We start from the raw sequence: 17,330 nt of genomic DNA, 5'->3' as shown, positions 1-17,330 counted from the left end.
TGGACAAATTAAATAATTGTAAATAAAATGTTCATTTCTAATACTTGGTTGAAAACCCTTTGTTGGCAATGACTGCCTGAAGTCTTGAACTCATGGACATCACCAGACGCTGTGTTTCCTCCTTTTTAATGCTCTGCCAGGCCTTTACTGCAGCGCTTTTCAGTTGCTGTTTGTTTGTGGGCCTTTCTGTCTGAAGTTTAGTCTTTAACAAGTGAAATGCATGCTCAATTGGGTTGAGATCAGGTGACTGACTTGGCCATTCAAGAATATTCCACTTCTTTGCTTTAATAAACTCCTGGGTTGCTTTGGCTTTATGTTTTGGGTCATTGTCCATCTGTATTATGAAACACCGACCAATCAGTTTGGGTGGATTTGAGCACACAGTATGTCTCTGAATACCTCAGAATTCATCCGGCTGCTTCTGTCCTGTGTCACATCATCAATAAACACTAGTGACCCAGTGCCACTGGCAGCCATGCATGCCCAAGCCATCACACTGTCTCCGCCTTGTTTTACAGATGATGTGGTATGCTTTGGATCATGAGCTGTACCACGCCTTCGCCATACTTTTTTCTTTCCATCATTCTGGTCAAGGTTGATCTTGGTTTCGTCTGTCCAAAGAATGTTCTTCCAGAACTGTGCTGGGTTTTTTAGATGTTTTTTAGCAAAGTCCAATCTAGCCTTTTTATTCTTGAGGCTTATGAGTGGCTTGCACCGTGCAGTGAACCCTCTGTATTTACTTTCATGCAGTCTTCTCTTTATGGTAGATTTGGATATTGATACGCCTACCTCCTGGAGAGTGTTGTTCACTTGGTTGGCTGTTCTGAAGGGGTTTCTCTTCACCATGGAAATTATTCTGCGATCATCCACTACTGTTGTCTTCTGTGGGCGTCCAGGTCTTTTTGCATTGATGAGTTCACCAGTGCTTTTTCTTTCTCAGGATGTACCAAACTGTAGATTTTGCCACTCCTAATATTGTAGCAATTTCTCGGATGGGTTTTTTCTGTTTTCGCAGCTTAAGGATGGCTTGTTTCACCTGCATGGAGAGCTCCTTTGACCGCATGTTTTCTTCACAACAAAATCTTCCAAATGCAAGCACCACACCTCAAATCAACTCCAGGCCTTTTATCTGCTTAATTGAGAATGACATAACGAAGGAATTGCCCGCGCCCGCCCATGAAATAGCCTTTGAGTCAACTGTCCAATTACTTTTGGTCCCTTTAAAAACAGGGTGGCACATGTTAAGGAGCTGAAACTCCTAAACCCTTCTTCCAATTTTAATGTGGATACCCTGAAATGAAAGCTGAAAGTCTGGATTTTATGTCCATTATATAACTAGAACTTGAATATGTTTCATTAAACAGGTAAAAAAAAACAAAATTTGTGTCAGTGTCCAAATATATATATGGACCTAACTGTATGTTCATGAAATACAGTGTCTTGCAAAAGTATTCATCCCCCTTAATGTTTGTCCTATTTTGTCGCATTACAAGCTGGAATTAAAATGGATTTCTGGAGGGTTCGCACTATTTGATTTACACAACATGCCTACCACTTTAAAGGTGCAAATTGTTTTTTATTGTGACACAAACAATAATCAAGATGAAAAAGCAGAAATCTGGAGTGTGCATAGGTATTCACCCCCTTTCGTATGAAACCCCTAAATCAGAGCTGCTCCAACCAATTCACTTCATAAGTCACATAATTAGTTGATTAAGATCCACCTGTGTGCAATCAAAGTGCCACATGATCTGTCACATGATGTCTGTATAAATCAAGCTGTTCTGGAAAGACCCTGACTCTGCAATGCTACTAAGCAGCAACATGAGAACCAAGGAGCCTCCAAACAAGTCAGAGACAAAGTTGTGGAGAAGTCTAGATCAGGGTTGGGTTATACAAAAATAAAATAAAATTTCCCACGGAGCACCATTAAATCCATTATAGCAAAATGGAAAGAATATGGCACCACTAAAAACCTGACGAGAAGGCCGCCCACCAAAACTCAGACCGGGCAAGGAGGGCATTAATCAGGAAAGCTGGTCAGGACTGAAGGAAAGATGGATGGCACGAAATACAGGGCAGTTCTGGAGGAAAACCTGTTTGAGTCAGCCAGAGGTTTGAGACTGGGACGAAGGTTCACATTCCAGCAGGACAATGACCCTAAACATACTGCTAAAGCTACACTGGAGTAGGTTAAAGGGAAACATATTTAAATGTCTTGGAATGGCCTAATCAAAGCCCAGACCTCAATCCAGTTGAGAATCTGTGGCATAACTTGAAGATTGCTGTACACCAACGCAACCCATCTAACTTGACGGAGTTGGATCAGTTTTGCCTTGAGGAATGGGCAAAAATCCCAGTGGCTAGATGTGCTAAGCTAATAGAGACATACCCCAAGAGACTCGCAGCTGGAATTGCAGCAAAAGGTGGCCCTACAAAGTATTGACTTTTTTTGGGGGGTGAATACCTATGCACACCTTCCAGATTTCTGTTTTTTTTTTTTTAATCTTAATTATTTTGTCACAATTAAACAGCAGTTTTCACCTTTAAAGTGGTAGACATGTTGTGTAAATCAAATAGTGCTAACCCTCCAAAAATCCATTTTAATTCCAGCTTGTAATGCGACAAAACAGGACAAACACCAAGGGGGATGAATACTTTTGCAAGACACTGTAAATCTCAACTGCCAAGGTCTGTGGAATTTATCATCGTTAAAGTGTTCCATGACTTCACAGTTTATGAACCACTACATCCTTTCAGCAAAAAACCCAGCAGCTATTTATTTGTTCACAGCAGAACTAAAGGTAACAGACAATGCCCGAAGTAGCAAAAGTGCTGTTTACGTCAACGGCAGCTCTCCTGCTGTATTCAGGTCAGAACGACAGCGAGTACATCTCTAATTTGGTGATATTGATTGATTGACCCACCTCGTAGTAAATTATTTCTTGTTTTCTTTTTCCACATCCCCTAAAAGCTTTGCAGAAGATACTGCATCCATTTTGTCCATTTCAGCTTGTTAGATGTTGTTAGCAGCTTCCTTCAGTTTTACCACGTTCTCTTTCTGTACGTGTCAGATATCCTGGAGGAGCGCCTTAAGGTTGAGGTGTTGCATAATTGAAAGCAATTGCAGGTTGCTTATGAATGATAATGCAGTCCTTTCAGTATTCCATCCCTCTAAAATATGGCTTTAAAACAAAGTCCTGGAAGGCCTGAGGTTCAAAGACCGTTCGGCTCTTGTCATGAGAAAAGAACTTTAATCGTGAGTTGAATAGAAATAGGTCGTTGGCTTGCGTTTTGTACAGCAAATGACCCCATTTTCTCTGTAATTGAGTCAGTTAAATCGAAGTCTCCATCCTATCAGTATCTCTTTCTGCAGCCTTCGCTAATCCTACAAGCCATTTATAGATACCAAGCCTAGAGGAAACTGTACACTATATGTTCACTTCAGGTCCGTTGTATTACATTTCAGGTAAAATGTGCTTCTGAGAGATTTTATATATATATATATATACAGTACTGTGCAAAGGTCTTAGGCACGATCATTTATTAATACTAGTTTTCATCTTAGATGTTTATTTTATGACGCCTGCATTATAGCATCAGCAAAAATAACATTTTTAATCTCCAAACATTCCAACCAACAAGGAAAAAAAAATAGTGTCAGGAAAGAGGTAACATCATATTAATTATTATACATACAGGACATGTTTTCCATGGAATAAAAACATGTGTTCTATTCCCTTCTAGCAGGTTTCATTCATTTGGTTTGATAGCATGCAATATTGTTAGCATATCGCTTATCCTACGTGTATTGCGTCACTCTACCCAATGGAGAATGAGCGTTGAATATGGTTTACGATATCGCATGGTTGTCAAGACAGCATGATGTCGGACGTCAGCGCTGATGCGAATATTCCGCGAGAGAGTTTTCCACTGCGCATGCATAGAAGCATTTCTTTGTTTGCCGGGAAAGAGAAAGACACATCGAACACCCAAAAGGCGACCAGAACTTCATTAGATATTCTTCACGCATATTTACAATCAGTGGCGAACCGTTACTATTAGAGCTGGGACTTGAGCTCAGCCAAAACTTAGCCAGACACAAAAAAGCAACAGAGCAAAGGATTTTGTAAGGGATTAGCGGCAGGCTGCCAGGTCGTTCCGTCGTGTGTACAACCCCGATTCCAAAAAAGTTGGGACAAAGTACAGATTGTAAATAAAAATGGAATGCAATAATTTACAAATCTCAAGAACGGATATTGTATTCACAATAGAACATAGACAACATATCAAATGTCGAAAGTGAGACATTTTGAAATTTCATGCCAAATATTGGCTCATTTGAAATTTCATGACAGCAACACATCTCAAAAAAGTTGGGACAGGGACAATAAGAGGCTGGAAAAGTTAAAGGTACAAAAAAGGAACAGCTGGAGGACCAAATTGCAACTCATTAGGTCAATTGGCAATAGGTCATTAACATGACTGGATATAAAAAGAGCATCTTGGAGTGGCAGCGGCTCTCAGGAGTAAAGATGGGAAGAGGATCACCAATCCCCCTAATTCTGCGCCGACAAATAGTGGAGCAATATCAGAAAGGAGTTCGACAGTGTAAAATTGCAAAGAGTTTGAACATATCATCATCTACAGTGCATAATATCATCAAAAGATTCAGAGACTCTGGAAGAATCTCTGTGCATAAGGGTCAAGGCCGGAAAACCCTACTGGGTGCCCGTGATCTTCGGGCCCTTAGACGGCACTGCATCACATACAGGCATGCTTCTGTATTGGAAATCACAAAATGGGCTCAGGAATATTTCCAGAGAACATTATCTGTGAACACAATTCACTGTGCTATCTGCCGTTGCCAGCTAAAACTCTATAGTTCAAAGAAGAAGCCGTATCTAAACATGATCCAGAAGCGCAGACGTCTTCTCTGGGCCAAGGCTCATTTAAAATGTACTGTGGAAAACTGTTCTGTGGTCAGACGAATCAAAATTTGAAGTTCTTTATGGAAATCAGGGACGCCGTGTCATTCGGACTAAAGAGGAGAAGGACGACCTAAGTTATCAGCGCCCAGTTCAGAAGCCTGCATCTCTGATGGTATGGGGTTGCATTAGTGCGTGTGGCATGGGCAGCTTACACATCTGGAAAGACACCATCAATGCTGAAAGGTATATCCAGGTTCTAGAGCAACATGTGCTCCCATCCAGACAACGTCTCTTTCAGGGAAGACCTTGCATTTTCCAACATGACAATGCCAAACCACATACTGCATCAATTACAGCATCATAGCTGCGTAGAAGAAGGGTCCGGGTACTGAACTGGCCAGGCTGCAGTCCAGATCTTTCACCCATAGAAAACATTTGGCGCATCATAAAACGGAAGATACGACAAAAAAGACCTAAGACAGTTGAGCAACTAGAATCCTACATTAGACAAGAATGGGTTAACATTCCTATCCCTAAACTTGAGCAACTTGTCTCCTCAGTCCCCAGACGTTTACAGACTGTTGTAAAGAGAAAAGGGGATGTCTCACAGTGGTAAACATGGCCTTGTCCCAACTTTTTTGAGATGTGTTGTTGTCAGGAAATTTAAAATCACCTAATTTTTCTCTTTAAATGATACATTTTCTCAGTTTAAACATTTGATGTCATCTATGTTCTATTCTGAATAAAATGTGGAATTTTGAAACTTCCACATCATTGCATTCCATTTTTATTTACAATTTGTACTTTGTCCCAACTTTTTTGGAATCGGGGTTGTAGTTGTCGATGTTGATTTTAAAAGTAACTCAGTAAATTACAGAGGGAAATGAATACTTAAGTCTGAGTGAAAAATACTATGGTGAGCGTGCAGCTTGGAAGAAGAGTCTGGAGACAGAAATCTTAGTTTCTCAGTCGTTAGCCTGTGCTACTTGCTCTCGATAGCACTGGCTTGACCGTGTTATTAGCATTCGCTAACACCACTGATGAAAATTACACCGGCTGGAAGGTGACTTCACTGCTGCGCTGACTCGCAGAGTTGCGGGTAAGTTCGCGTTGGCCTTCGAGTATGCTGATAGGAAGATTGTGTGTATGTATAATAATAATAATAATGGTATTGGGTGGCTTTTTTTTTCGTGGTATATCATCTTCGACTCGTTCAATATCATGCTAGCTGAATGGAATATATCTGATATACTACTCAACACCAGCCAATATTATTTAAATAGCCTGCTTTTTAGCCTGTCAGGTTTTACCTGCAAGTACAGAAGTGCAACAGTCAGTGGCAGATTCTCCAAGATGCTTCGTAAAAACTGACCAGCCAATTTCATTGTAATACACTGCAAAGTGCGCCTGAGACTACTGATGCATTTTTAAATGCAGTGCCTCCTCATGCCAAATATTGACTTTGTTTATTACTGTTTACAGCTCATTATAGACTTTGTTAAAAAAAGTTAAATCCCATTATTTTTGAAGACATCTTTGCTTTATAGCATTTCTCTCGATGTACCGAAGGAATCTGCACATTGGAGAGTGTTTTTTTTTTTTTCCATATAGATAGATAGATAGTGTCTTGCAAAAGTATTCATCCCCCTTGGTGTTTGTCCTGTTTTGTCGCATTACAAGCTGGAATTAAAATGGATTTTTGGAAGGTTCACACCATTTGATTTACACAACATGCCTACCACTTTAAAGGTGCACACTGTTGTTTTATTGTGACGCAAAAAATAGTTAAGATGAAAAAAAACGAAATCTGGAGTGTGCATAGGTATTCACCCCCCAAAAGTTCAATACTTTGTAGAGCCACCTTTTGCTGCAATTATAGCTGCAAGTCTCTTGGGGTATGTCTCTATTAGCTTAGCACATCTGGCCACTGGGATTTTTACCCATTTCTCAAGGCAAAACTGCTCCAACTCCTTCAAGTTAGATGGGTTGTGTTGGTGTACAGCAATCTTCAAGTTATATCATCTCATCTCATTATCTCTAGCCGCTTTATCCTTCTACAGGGTCGCAGGCAAGCTGGAGCCTATCCCAACTGACTACGGGCGAAAGGCGGGGTACACCCTGGACAAGTCGCCAGGTCATCACAGGGCTGACACAAGTTATATCACAGATTCTCAATTGGATTGAGGTCTGGGCTTTGACTAGGCCATTCCAAGATATTTAAATATTTCCCTTTAAACCACTCCAGTGTAGCTTTAGCAGTATGTTTAGGGTCATTGTCCTGCTGGGCCATGAACCTTCGTCCCAGTCTCAAACCTCTTGCTGACTCAAACAGGTTTTCCTCCAGAACTGCCCTGTATTTAGTGCCATCCATCTTTCCTTCAGTCCTGACCAGCTTTCCTGTCCCTGCAGATGAAAAACATCCCCACAGCATGATGCTGCCACCACCATGCTTCACTTTAGGAATGGTGTTCTCAGGGTGTTGGGTTTGCGCTACACATGGCGTTTCCCATGATGGCCAAAAAGATCAATTTTTGTCTCATTTGACCAGAGAATTCTTCCATGTGTTTGGGGAGTCTGCCACATGCTATTGGGCAAACTCCAAACATGTTTTCTTCAGCAATGGCTTTTTTTCTGGCCACTCTTCCATAAAGCCCCACTCTGTGGGGTGTACGGCTTAAAGTGGTCCTATGGATAGATACTCCCATCTCCACTGTGGATCTTTGCAGCTCCTTCAGTGTTATCTTTGGTGTCTTTGTTGCATCTCTGATTAATGCCCTCCTTGCCCGGTCTGTGAGTTTTGGTGTGTGGCCTTCTCTTGTCAGGTTTGTAGTGGTGCCATATTCTTTCCATTTTGCTATAATGGATTTAATGGTGCTCCCTGGGATATTCAAAGTTTGGGATATTTTTTATGACCCAACCCTGATCTATACTTCTCCACAACTTTGACCTGTTTGGAGGCTCCTTGGTTCTCATGTTGCTGCTTAGTAGTGTTGCAGAGTCAGGGTCCTTCCAGAACAGCTTGATTTATACAGACATCATGTGACAGATCATGTGACACTTTGATTGCACACAGGTGGATCTTAATCAGCTAATTATGTGACTTATGAAGTGAATTGGTTGGAGCAGCTCTGATTTAGGGGTTTCATACGAAAGGGGGCGAATACTTATGAACAATCCAGATTTCTGTTTTTTCATCTTATTGTTTGTGTCACAATAAAAAAAAAAACAATTTGCACCTTTAAAGTGGTAGGCAAAATGGTAGATTGTGTCGATGGTGCTAACCCTCAAAATCCATTTTAATTCCAGCTTGTAATGTGACAAAACAGGACAAACACTAAGGGGATGATTACTTTTGCAAGACACACTGTGTGTGTACACACATACTCCCTGTCAACTCGAACCAATCTGGATATATATCCAGATTGGTTTCGAGTTGACAGGGAGGATACAGTAACGTAAATAGTTATTCTTTAAAACTGTAGTGAGCAGAAAGGCATCTCAGAATGCACAGCACACCAAATCTCGAGGAGGATGGGTGACAACCCCATTGGTTTTCACTCTGGTTAGCTAAGAACCAAAATCTGAGGCTACTAAGAACCAGACAGGTGAAGATTAGAAAAAGTGTGGCCAGGTCTGATGAATCTCAATTTCTGTTGTGACATGCAGATGTTGGGGGCAGAATCTGGTGGCAACAGCATGAATCCATCAATCCGACCTACCTTGTGTCAGCAGTTCAGGTTGCTGGTGGTGGTATCCTCATGATGTGGGGAATGTTTTCTTGGCCCACGTTCAGGTCCAAAATTCCATCCTTATTTGAAAGCCACACCCTGACTGAGTTTTGTTGATGACCGTGTGCATGCCTGTATGGCTGATTTTACTCATCATATAAAGACTAACTCCAGTGTGAATATGCAGCATGTCACAAAGCAGTGGTTTCATGAGCATGAGGCTCCCAATCCAATAGAGCACCTTTGAGATGTATTGATAAATCTACAGCAATTATTGGGTTTGTAACGATCTATCGTGTGATTGATGAATTGTGATACAAATTTGAGGGTTTGAACCAATGAATCGTGATTCTGATCAGGCTGCATAATCTTAGAGGTTTTTTTTCTAGCTGTAATTGCTTTGTTTAGACAACAGAGGGCACAATAAGGCACAGTAGCAGGAGTACATGTGCTTCACCTTAAGCAGAAGTAACACAGCTCTAATGCCACAAAAACACACAAAACAAATCTAAAATGGGAAACGGCTATCGTGCGATTGACTCTACAAATAGATTTAGCAAGAAATCTCTGTGCCTTTTTTTTTAAACAGACTGCTGAAAGCTAAAGAAAAGGAGGTAGTCATTTTCTTTTTAAACTTGATGACCGCCTTCATAAAGTGTTAAGAAAAAGCCTGTTTTTTTTTTTTCATTTTAATAAAAGGAATATTTTAAATAATATGCTATTATATTTTACTCTAACCTTTTATAAATGTTTAAAATTATCAAAAGGAATATTTAAAATGAAAAATAATAGAAAAATAAATGTTGCCTTTTTTTTCAATAAAATTTTCTATATTTTTTTTTTTCAAAAATATAATGGGTAAAATCTAGTGCTGTCAAGCGATTAAAATATTTAATCGCGATTAATGTCGCGACAGTCATAGTTAACTCGCGATTAATCGCAATTTAATCGCACATTTTTGTCACATAAAAAACCATTGTAATTCTCTTATCAGCATGAAAAAGTGAATGGGCTTGCTTTGTACCAATGTTTTTGTTTTTGTTTTTTTTTATTGCAAAGCATAACACATCTTGACACAGCCACTGCAAAGTGAAACCTAAGCCGAGCACTGGCGCGGGGCTAGCAAGAGAACCATGAGTGAAATGATCTACTGTTTGAGTTAGTCTACAACTCTAATCAGAGAGATAGGTTACACAGTGACGGTAGGCTTGACATGCTTGATTATAATATAAAGTACACTATTATATTAAGTTTAAGTTGTTCGTTGATAAATATTGCATTGAATCTGATCTTTACTGTTTCAGCTCACTTAACACATTTTGTACTTTTACACTTTCTGCCTGTTGATGCGTCGCGCTGTCCAATCAGAGGCGGCCAAATTTGCATATTACAGGAAGGATTTCTGGGATAGCATTGAGTTTACAGTTCAGAGGGATCTGGCTTCTTTAGACGCTGTCTTCTTAAAACTGAATAAATATTTAAAAAGAGCCAAATTAGCCAGTCTTTTGAACGGCTCTTTTCAAAGAACGGATCACAAAGATGCGGATCCCATCAAAGAGCCATAAATCCCATCTCTATTAGCGCGCCCTGCCCGCGCTGGTTCTTTGGGGGGAGGGCAGAGGACTCTGGCTGTGCGGGGCGTGGCATTACAGTCTAGCTGCTATCGTTTTTCTAAGCAAAGTCTCTGTTCCAAGTTCCTGGCAGTTTCAAAAGCTTATGAAAAACCTACATCATGTCACAGAGCGTTAATCTCGCAATAAAAAAATTATCGCCGTTAAAATTGAGTCAAATTAACACGTTAATAACGCAACATTTTTGACAGCACTAGTAAAATCAAATCATGAACCCAGTATTGTGAATTGAGTGAATCGCCACGCTGAGCAGTTATGTGCTGCAATCATGCCAATGGACCAGAATCGCAAAGGAAGGTTTCCAACACGTGGAGTCCGTACCTTGAAGATCTGAGGGTGGTTTTGAGAGTAAATTTGAAAATGACACAATTGGTCGTCTCACTGGTGCTGTTTTTTTTTTTTTTTTTTGGCTGCAACTGTGGAAAAGAAGTCTCAGGCTCATTAGTCTGTAGAGGCAGCGTCTCTAGAGGACAGTGCCAGGCTGTCAGTGTCTACACACACACACGCGCGTGCATTTCGAGGAAGACAGTGGAGCCACATCACTGCTCTCTTGACAGTGTGGCTTTGGTCTGATGCACACATCAGCTTTCACGCTGAATTTAGCAGCTAGATGTCACAGGATGCTCCTATTCATCAACCAATATTAAAGAAAATGATGCTACTCATGATGATGTACCGTAGTTGCATATGAGTTTTAGTATTGATTGATTGATTGATTGATTGATTGATTGATTGGCAATATGGTACAATAGTTTAATTGATTTTCACAATATTTGTACTACTACTACTAATAATAATAATAATAACAGTGAGATGATTTTATCCACATTAGACTGCTGCCTGTCAACCTCCTGATAACTGTCTGGGAGAAAATGATCATTTCAATGCCCATTTCCACACTCCTGCAGGTGCAGATGGTGAGCAGTATCAGAGTGGGCCGTAATGTGAGTTACCGTATCCTGGACATCGATTGGTGTACATCAGATAAGGTGGTTCTGGCCTCAGATGACGGCTGTGTCCGCGTGCTGGAGATGGCCATGAAATCTGCCAGCTATAGGATGGATGAGCAAGACCTAACAGGTGTGTGTGTGTGTTAAGTTTTCCTGACTGATAAGAAACAAGTTTGTTGGGAGAGTAAAATTCTGTTTCTCCATTGGGCCAGCTGTAGAAAGGATCTGACAAAGCATTACTTCGAGAATATATACCTCACTAGCCACTTCGTTCATGAAACAGGCCAGCCAGTCGTGGTTTAGAAATATTCAGATACGGGTCAAGAGCTTTAATTAAGTCACATGAAACATCAGAACGGAGAAGATCTCTGTGGCTTAGTCATTGGTGCCAAACAGCCTGGTTTGAATAATTCAGGAGCTGCTGATCTGAGATTTTCATGCACAGTTTCTAGAGTTTGCATGGAATGGGGCAAAAAATAAATAAAATCTAATGACCAGGACTTCTGCAATCAGAAATGTGCTTCGTTAATGAGAGAGGTCAAAGGAGAATGGCAAGATTGGTTTAAGCGGACAGAACAGCTACGGTACTTCAAATAGCCACTCTTTCCAACTGTGGTGAGCAGAAAAGCATCTCTGTTGAAGATTAGTTCCCAGTCTGTCCAGTTTGGGTGAGCCTGTGCCCAGCGTAGGTTCACATTCCTGTTCTTGGCTGACGGGATTCAGGCCTTTAGATTACACTAATTTGGGCACATCAAAGGAGCGAAGCGACTGCGCGAACGAGTGTAGCGAGTGAGGGGCAGTGTTGCCAGATACTGCTGACGTTTTCCAGCCCAAAATATGTTCAAAACCCGCCAAAATGCACTTAAACCCGCCCAAAATGTAAAATGTACTTGATGCCTATTTTGTAAAGTAAAAATATGCAGCTAAAGACCAGTATACTATTTGTAAATCGAACAACAATGCAAACAACTTCTAAATAGCAACATGAGACTGTCAGTGCTGGAGGTGAAAAATCTGGTGTCTGGTACTCGGCTCTGTATGGTTGAATCAGATTATAACTTTTCAATCATCTGCTGTGTTCTGAATCCTACATGCTGGGTGCGATTTGCTGGGGGGGATGGTGGGGATCATCCCTAGCCTAGGCCCGCCCATCCTAAGTGTGACGCAACACGAGGGCCTGTTGCGAGCTTAGTCTGGCAAGGCAAGCTCTTCCAAGCTCCCGAAAAATCGGGAGCCAGTCAACTTTGAGCATCTCCAACGGCCCTGGGTAGAGGCGTGTTCAAGGCAGTGACGTAGTAGAACTGCGACCGGAAGCCATAGATTGTTTACAGAATCTATGCCGGAAGCGCTTCATTCACTAGAAACATTACGAACATGGAGCAGCGGCAAGCCTTTGACACAGCGGTAGATGCTGTATTGAAAGCATTCAACGGGAAGTTCTCATTGAAAACGGAGCAAAGAGCAGCCCTGGAGGTATTTATCTTCTTCCTGTTACTCAAGCAGTTTCCGTCGCGTCACATACGTCAGAGGAAAGAGTGATGTGATTGGTTTAAGCTTCGTCACAGCCTTTTCTGGCTTCGACCAGTAGCAAACTGAGGCATTTCAGGGAGGCGGGTCAACCACGCCTTTGGGAAACGGTTGGGCTTAATGTCTTTACCAGACCAAATGCTCGCAGAGCTTTGAAGTCGCGTAGCCAGACTAGATCATCCCCCCCCTCTGGTTTTTATCTCTGCTGAAAAAAAATCCTCGGGGACAACCCCGTCAATAAAACAAACAAACCAAAAAAAAAAAGTTGACATGACAGGCATGTTGTGACACAGTTTTCTATGGTCTACATTGCACTCACTTTCAAAATGACCCGAAGTGGCAGCTTTGATGTTCACGAACGTCCCCAGCAAATAGGTACATTGTAGATAATAACAATATCCAGGCTGGACGACAACGGTGCGCTTGCTGCGTGTGCTGCGCTGTGCCCCTTAAGCTGGCCGAAGGATGAAGGCGAGCGCATTCTGTTTGGGGAAGACAAACTTGTCAGAATTCAAAAAACCCTGGCAGCTGAGGTCTCTGACACCGCTCTGCTGCTGAAAGAATTTCGACAGTACAAGTTCAACGGAGTCCAAGGAGAAAATCTCCTCAACTTGCTTTCTGTCGTCTCCACACTTCCCGTGTCAACAGCAGTGTGTGAACGTGGATTTAGCGCCATGAATCACATCCTTACTGAGGAGCGCAACAGAATGAATGTATCCACACTGACAGCCTTCTTTTCCTCGCTGTCAATGGGCCAGACGTGCGTTCCTTCCCTGCTGAGAAATTCGCAGAAATGTGGATTAAAGAAGGGCGAAACGCGGCGGATAGCGCACCGACGGGAAAGCAGAAAAGGCCACATGAACTGCGCCATCAGAGCAAACTGTTCATTTAGTATTCATGTATTTCAGTGATTTTCGAGTCACTGTCCATTTAATCCGGAGGGAGAGAAACATCACAGCAACACGACAAGCAATGCAAACTTTGTTGTGTGTTAGGGCCCGTTTACACGAGGACGCTGTCGGGTAAAAACGACTAAATATTTTATCGGAAGTGCCTTGCGTCTACACGGGGACGGCGTTTCCGAGGCTGAAAAACGGAAAAAATTGAAAGCGCCTTCCAGAGTGGACAAGTTAAAAACAGCCCCCGTTGCATATCCGTCTAAACTACCCAATACGCGAAACTCTGCTCGGATCTGCTCACGTCGGGTACGCGTTTACGTCATACATATGTCATATACTGTACACGCCAGCCCGGGAAGTAAGAAAGTAAGTAAAAAAGTAAGAGCATGTCTGATTACATCGATCCAACGGACCTTCAAGCTGCTCTGGCAGCTTTAATAAACGTCCAGGAGTCCTTCGAACATCTATACCGAATCTGCACATATACCGTTAATGAACAGAGGCGGGTATAGTATGCTCTTACTTTTTTACTTACTTTCTTACTTACCATAGCCAGAGTAGTCAAAGTTTTCGTGGTGCAGATGTGCAGATCAGACAAGACGGAAGACGTTGCGCATGCGTGCAGACATAGCGGAGGTCTTTCACAGCACCACCTAGCCGCCTGGCATGCACATCCAATTGAATTCCACACATTTATGTGTCACCGTACAGACGCAGATTTCCTCCTTGAAAATGGTCGTGTAGACGCAGAAAAAAGTGAGAACGAAAACGGACTTTTGCGTTTTTTGTTTCAGACCGTCCCCGTGTAAAGTGGGCCTTAGTGTTCGTGTATTTAGTCAGAGAGATAGGAAGATGAATTTACTATCGCTGGTTTAGTGTTCGTTTTCATTTAGTGTTATTCATTTGATATCATCGGATGTTATTGAGCTGTTAGCCTATTGTTACCTTAATTTTGTGACGTTTCATGATTTAAAAAAAAACATCCCCCCCCTTCTGGTTTTTTGACAAATCGCACCCTGCCTACATGCACCAGTAGGTGGCGCACAGGCATAATATTATGTAGGCTATGTTAAGGCCAATTTATGCTGACAACCCAGTCCTCGCAGATGGCGTCGCAGATGGCGTCTGCGAAACCCCCCCCCCCTTCGCAGACGCTCTGCGCGCACCTCCCAAAAATTGTGACCACCGCAGACAGCGTCGCAGACAAGAGGGCTCTGATTGGTCCACTCTACATCCACTGTACACGCATTTCCGCTTCCCTACTTTCCCGGTTTGGTTTGTTTTCACGACCGCCATTTTTAAAAACACAAGCGAAGATGGAGCAGCACGAAGAGCGGTTGATCGAGGAAGTGAGGAAGTATGTACATCTATACGACTCCAGTTCTAGTCATTATAAGTAACCGGAGGATAAACACTCCACTAACCACACCCACCAACTACTCCTAGCGATTTCGCGACTTTGCGCCCCCTTGCGTTGTGGCGGTGAATAACATCGCGCACGCCTATTACTCCCCGCTCAACGATAAATTACAACTGTCTGAGAAAAGCTATCTGCGAAAGCCTTGTCGCAAGAGCATGCAGAGGCCTTTAGGCTACGATGCATATCTAACATCTGCATTGCTGAGGTTATTTATTTTTTATTTGTCTTTTATTTATTTCTCTTTTTATTTATCCTGTTTGTTTTATTAATTTTATAGGCCTAGTTATTCTGCTTAATTTATTTTTGTTACGTCCATGTATTTTCTTCATCTGTTATCCTGATTTTTGTGGATTTGTTAGATTGTACCTGTGTTTTATATACTTCAATTAAAAAAAAAAGTTAGGCTGCGATGCATGGCTGAATGTAACATGAGAAGAGAAAATGGAGAATGGATTGCGTCACTTATTTACTAGTTTATGAGTTCAGTTTCTGCACTACATTACACACATTCATATTAGTCTTACAGTTACATCGACATTTTTTTTTTTGTTTAAATAATACTTAATGAGATTAATGTTTATTGTTAATGATTAATTTAGGCCAGTGCTCGATTTTGGTTGTTTAAAATACCTAAGGGGTGCTGGGTAAACTAGGTCCATGACTTGCCTCAGTTGACCAAAGAGAGCTGTTTTTCCTGATTTCCTTCACGTATTCAAGAACATCATTTGGCTTAGGTGTTTACATTCTCTCCCATCTCTGCTTTCTAGTGGTAGCAGGGCCGGCCCAAGCCTTTAAGGGGCCCTAAGCAGAATTTGATTTGGGGGCCCCCCACACCACCAAAACTACACTGCTAGCTGCCTTATTATTTCTTAGGCTACACAGTTAGTCTAGTTAGTCTATAGTCTGGCTAACGCGACTGCAAAGCTCTGCGAGCATTGGTCTGGCCAAGATATTAAGCCCAACCGTTTCCCAGAGCCCGTGGTTGACCCGCCTCCCTGAAATGCCTCAGTTTGCTACTGGTCGAAGCCAGAAAAGGCTGTGACGAAGCTTAAACCAATCACATCACTCTTTCCTCTGACGTATGTGACACGACGGGGCTAACTGGTAGATTAAACTCTTACCGAAGCCGGTCGGGAGCAAGGCGAAAACGTCCTTCCTTTCAATAAATACCTCCAGGGCTGCTCTTTGCTCCGTTTTCAATGAGAACTTGCTCCATGTTCGTAATGTTTCTAGTGAATGAAGCGCTTCCGGCATAGATTCTGTAAACAATCTATGGCTTCCGGTCGCAGTTCTACTACGTCACTGCCTTGAACACGCCTCTACCCAGGGCCGTTGGAGATGCTCAAAGTTGATTGGTTCCCGATTTTTCGGGAGCTTGGAAGAGCTGTAGATAGCTTGCCTGGCCAGACTAAGCTCGCAACAAGCCCTCGTGTTGCGTCACGCTTAGGATGGGCGGGCCCAGGCTAGTTAGTCTAGCCACCCACCATAATCTGCGTTTTTAGTTGGTTTACATTATACTGCAACTTGTGGCTATTGCAATATAAAATATTCAGAGTGATGTGTGGCATATTTGTAAGTAAAACAACAAATCAGTAGACAAGACACTGTATATGTAAACAAGTTAACCAGTTTATTTTGCACTAATGTGCAAAACAAAACCTAACATACACAGTTCTTACAAACAGTACTTAGTACTTGTAACCGTTATTAAATAACAAACAAATAAATAAATCTTAAAATCTGGAATAAACCTTACATCTTAAAAGAAATCTTAAATAAATTCACAAAATGAACAGAGAAATTTGCAGCATAATAACATCGACAATAACACAACAACCACCTATTATGTTGCACTTAAAACTTAATGTTAGCTTAAAACGTTAGCTACTATGACAGACATTCTGTTAGCTAATCCAGCCGACCTAGCCAGAACATAGACAACCTTAATGACACAAAAATAGTAACATTGGACATTCAAATTTACCTTTTTCTTGCTGCTTTTTTCTTCCTCTTGTCTCTTCCTCTTCTCTGCCCCAGATGGATAATTTATTTTTTGAGACATGGTTTAGCCATCTAGTCCACCTATCTTCCGAAGTGAATAACTCCTGTCACGTCACGTGCGTCTGGTTGTGCAGGAGCGCAGTGGCAGCAAGCAGCAGCAAAGATTAGTTAACCTAATGTACCAGCTATGAAAATGATACAAAAAATGTTATTTTGTGTCTTATTTTTGTGTCTTTTGTTTCT

At 41.7% G+C, this 17,330-nt stretch overlaps 1 protein-coding gene across 1 annotated transcript in view; it reads left to right on the top strand.

Moving 5' to 3' along the window:
- Window positions 1–17,330, top strand: part of wdr11 (WD repeat domain 11) — a 411,155-nt gene that overhangs the window by 310,396 nt on the left and 83,429 nt on the right. The window contains exon 19 of the mRNA XM_060925398.1: window positions 11,199–11,370. Coding sequence (XP_060781381.1) covers window positions 11,199–11,370 — 172 coding nt within the window. The remainder of the gene's footprint in view (window positions 1–11,198; window positions 11,371–17,330) is intronic.

This window comes from Neoarius graeffei, chromosome 7 (genome assembly GCF_027579695.1).
Source record: "Neoarius graeffei isolate fNeoGra1 chromosome 7, fNeoGra1.pri, whole genome shotgun sequence".
Classification (NCBI taxonomy): domain Eukaryota; kingdom Metazoa; phylum Chordata; class Actinopteri; order Siluriformes; family Ariidae; genus Neoarius; species Neoarius graeffei.
The sequence above is the reverse complement of the archived record's forward strand: the minus strand, read 5'-3'. Positions and strand labels throughout refer to the sequence as shown.